This window comes from Microtus ochrogaster, unplaced genomic scaffold (assembly GCF_000317375.1).
Source record: "Microtus ochrogaster isolate Prairie Vole_2 unplaced genomic scaffold, MicOch1.0 UNK3, whole genome shotgun sequence".
NCBI lineage: Eukaryota > Metazoa > Chordata > Mammalia > Rodentia > Cricetidae > Microtus > Microtus ochrogaster.
This window is the reverse complement of record NW_004949101.1, coordinates 17544343-17548733: the sequence shown is the minus strand read 5'-3', so window position 1 is coordinate 17548733 and position 4391 is coordinate 17544343. Positions and strand designations below refer to the sequence as shown.

General features: G+C 45.0%; 1 protein-coding gene across 1 annotated transcript in view; it reads left to right on the top strand.

Annotated features, from left to right (window-relative positions):
- The window catches only part of Tmc2 (transmembrane channel like 2), a 52368-nt gene that overhangs the window by 35393 nt on the left and 12584 nt on the right, over positions 1-4391 (top strand). Inside the window, exons 14-15 of the mRNA XM_005365627.1 lie at positions 1708-1775; positions 2548-2787. Of these exons, the coding sequence (XP_005365684.1) occupies positions 1708-1775; positions 2548-2787 (308 nt within the window). The remainder of the gene's footprint in view (positions 1-1707; positions 1776-2547; positions 2788-4391) is intronic.

Below are 4391 nucleotides of genomic sequence, written 5' to 3'. Positions count from 1 at the left end.
CCCCAGAAGCCAGAGGGTGTTAGATGCCCCCGGAACTGAGTTACAGGCTCCTGTGAGCCCCTAAAGCAGGTGATGGGAACTGCACATGGGTCCTCTGCAAGAGCAGTAAGTGCTCTTTCAGTTGTGCCATCTCTCCAGGCCTGTTTTTGTAATATCAGTTTTAAATTTTAAGTTTTTAACATCCACCCCTCACGCCTCTACATCAAATGTCTTTGCCGCTTTGCTCACGCGTCGTCGTCCACCCTCCCCCTCCTGTCCTCTCGCCCCTCTCCCCACTTCAGGACAAACTGGCAGCAGACCTGAGGACACCATGAGGACTCAGCTCTCGCGAGCTCTGTGTCCTTCCAGATTCCTGTCGAGAACCAAAGCTATGAAAGAGTCAGCTTCAAACCTGAGCTCGTTTGTGCTCTTCCTGCGAACTCCCGTCAGACTGGGAGATGAGAGGAAGGGCCGGGAACGAGTCTGCTGCGCTTGTTTGGAAGCCAGCTTCTCATTTCGAGTCTCAGTTCATTCTCCACGTCTCATTTCATTTGCTTTCTCCCTTGGGTAGAATTTTAAGGTAAATTTCTGATTAAAACATTGATTAAATGTTTTCTTAAGAGCTAAAGTCTTCTCCAAAACAAAGAATCAGCCTGGCAGTGGTGGTGCACCCATTTAATCCCAGCATTTTGGGAGGCAGAGGCAGGAGATCTCTGTGAGTTTGAGGCTAGCATGGGCTACGAAGTGAGTTCCAGGACAAGGTTCCAAAGCTACACAGAGAAACCCTATCTTAAAAACAATTAAAAACAAAAAAAAACAAAAAAACAAAGGGTCAGGCTACTGCCTGAAGAGGTAGATACAATTACAATGTGTTGTTGTTGCAAAGCTTCAGTTTTAATAACTTCATAAATTTGAGGACTGTGGAGATGCTTAGCAGTTAAGCACACTGTTGCTCTTGCACAGGACATGGATTTGGTTTCCAGCACCCACACAGCAGCTAACAGTGTCTGTAACATTAGTTCTAGGAGATCTGAGGCCCTCTGCTGACTTCTTGAGGCACTACATATATGTGGAGCACAGACATGGGTGCAAACAAAACACCCATACACATAAGATAAAAATTAATTAATTAAAAACTTCAAAGGTTTTCTTTGAAAGTTGAAGACAAGGATGTGGAGATAGTCCAGTTGGTAGAATCCTTGCCTAGCATGCCAGTGACCCTGGGTTCAATCCCCAAGCACCACATAAACTAAGTATGATAGCTCACATCTGTAATCTTAGTACTTGGGAGGTGTAGGCAAGAGAATCAGAAGTTCTAGTTGTGTAACAAGTAAGAGCACAGCCTGGACTATGTGAACCCTATCTCAAAATAAATTCATATACACACAGAGAGAGACACACACATACACATACATAATACATACATACATACATGTCAAAAGAAACAGTCTTTTAAATCTATTAAAGAAACAATCCTACTACTGGGTATGATGCTTTAATCTCAGAGTTTGAGAAGTTAAGGCATAAGGATCATCATAAATTTGAGGTCAGCCTGAGCTATACAATGAGACTATCAAAAATCAACAAAACAACAAAAAACAGAATCCTGAACCCAAGGCAGACATTTTGGGGTGAGTTGTCTTGACTTAGATAGGATCTATCTAGAATCACCTAACATTTGCTCACCCATTCCCCCCTCCCTTCCTCTTCCCCTTCCTCTCCCTCCAGCCCTCATATGCTGAGTTTGATATTAGTGGAAACGTGCTGGGTTTGATCTTCAACCAAGGAATGATCTGGTGAGTTGTCTCTTTCATCTGAGGAGCATATAATCCGGGGAGTCAAAAAACTAGAACCTCCAACTTTGTCTCTCAACGATCTTGGGGGGCAGCAAATCGCCTCAGCTCTCTCAGCTCGGTTTCTGATAAGAACTAGAGAGTAGAGCAGCCTGAGAAGAGAACAGTGTAAGTTAACCAGTGAGCTAGAGAGAGCAGACATGGGGAGAGAGGAGGGGAGGAGAGGGGAGAGAGAAAGATAGAACAAAGCAAAGAGGTAAGGAAGGAGGAGAAGAAAGGGGAAAGGAAGAAGAGATGAGAAAGATGGGGCAGGGAGAAGAGGAAAGTGGGGAACAAGGGAGGAAGGAAGGAAGGAAGGAAGGAAGGAAGGAAGGAAGGAAGGAAGGAAGGAAGGAAGGAAGGAGCTTCCTCCTCTGGAGGCTGCATGGTAGCAGCTTAAGACTGAAATGCAACGGACTGTCTCCAAGCCCGTCTGCTTCTTGGCTGCTCACGGAGGCCAGAGACTGTGATCTGCTGAAACCCACTAGGGAAGCAGTGGTAAAATCCTGGTCAGTGTCCCAGTCAGTAGTGCTCGGAGATATCTACCCTCTCAGGGACTGGATGGCTCCAGCCTGATGACAAATATCTTAAGTAAACCAGAGCCTCTGCTCTTGGAGTCTTCAGGAAAGTGCCTTGATTGCATGTCCCTAATCCACCCACCACATTACCTTCTGTTAGCCTCCCTTCGCCTGCCCTGCCACCAGGTCAAGCGGATATCCTGTCTGTGACCTTTCAGGATGGGCTCCTTCTATGCTCCAGGACTGGTCGGCGTCAATGTCCTACGCCTGTTGACCTCCATGTACTTCCAGTGCTGGGCGGTGATGAGCAGCAACGTGCCCCACGAGCGTGTGTTTAAAGCCTCGCGATCCAACAACTTCTACATGGGCTTGTTGCTGCTGGTGCTCTTCCTCAGCCTGCTGCCGGTGGCCTACACCGTCATGTCCCTCCCACCCTCCTTTGACTGTGGCCCCTTCAGGTAAACTCTTTGTTGCTGGAGAGAGTTTTCCTCCTGAGGCAGTCTGCCCATGGGTCCTGGCTCGGAATTCCAGCTCTAATTTCATGCCAGCCTTTAAGTGACTATGGAACTTCGGAACTATCTGGCAAGTTTTCTGTAAAGGTGGAGATGCCCCGCGTGGTAGCAAGCGGCTACTTGCAGCTACTGGGTGCTTGAAATGAAGATCTGAGAAACATAGTTTCTTATTTTTTTATTTTTTATACATTTTTTATTGATATTTATTGAGTTCTACATTTTTCTCTGCTTCCTTCCCTGCCTCTCCCCTCCCCTCTTCAATTCTTCCCCAAGGTCCCCATGCTCCCAATTTACTCAGGAGATCTTGACTTTTACTACTTTCTACTTCCCATATAGATTAGATCTATGTAAGTCTCTCTTAGTGTCCGCATTGTTGTCTATGTTCTCTGGGATTGTAGTTTGTAGGCTGGCTTTCTTTGCTTTATGTTTAAAAACCACCTATTAGTGAGTACATGTGATATTGTCTTTCTGGGTCTGGGTTACCTCACTCAAAATAATGTTTTCCAGCTCCATTCATTTTCCTGCAAAATTCAAGATGTCATTTTTTCCGGCTCCATTGTGTAAATGTACCACATTTTCCTTATTCATTCTTTGGTCGAAGGGCATTTAGGTTGTTTCCAGGTTCTGGCTATGACAAACAATGCTGCTATGAACATAGTTGAGCACATGTCCTTGTGGCATGACTGAGCATCCTTTGGATATATACCCAAAAGTGGTATTACTGCGTCTTGAGGAAAGTTGTTTCCTAATTTTCTGAGAAATCGCCACACTGACATCCAAAGGGGTTGTACCAGCTTGTATTCCCACCAGCAATGCAGAAGTGTTCCCTTTTCCCCACAATCTTTCCAACATAAGTTGTCATCAGTGTTTTTGATCATGGCCGTTCTTACAGGTGTAAGATAGAATCTCAGAGTTGTTTTGATTTGCACGTTTCTCATTTTTTCATTGCAATTAATTTTGATTTTAATAACCACAAGTGGCTGACTTCTATATTAGATGATACAAGCATAACCTTTTAACAGTACCTGTGGTTATCGTAGCACAGGATGGGTGGCCAGGGAGCTGAGACTTCGGACATCTCCTGCAGGTCTAGATCACTATGTGACAGCCAGGATTCCGAGGCAATGCTGCTCACCTTTATAGAGTAGCAACATGGTGCATTCACGGCTGTCTCAGTTTCTTCACTCAGGAATTCACTTGCGGGAGAGAAGAGAAAAAGCAATCCTAGCACACATGGAGTCTGAGAAAGAACAGCAGTGTCAGTCGCGGGAGAGAAGAGCTGCCCACAAATTCCCAAGCAATTTGTTTGTGTTTGCAGCTCAGGTCTTTGTGTTTTCTTTTTCTTTCTTTCTTTTTATTTTTTACCTTGTAAGGGAGACAGAATGAGTTTGATTCACTCTTCCTTCTGTAGCACGACTAATAAAATCCCAGAGACAGATATTGGAGTTCATGCTGAAAGATCTAGAGAAGCAAAGCAACCCTTACCTCTACGAAATCTTCAGACTGTCTCATCCTGCCTTATATTCCTCTCTAGTGCTGGGATTAAAGGT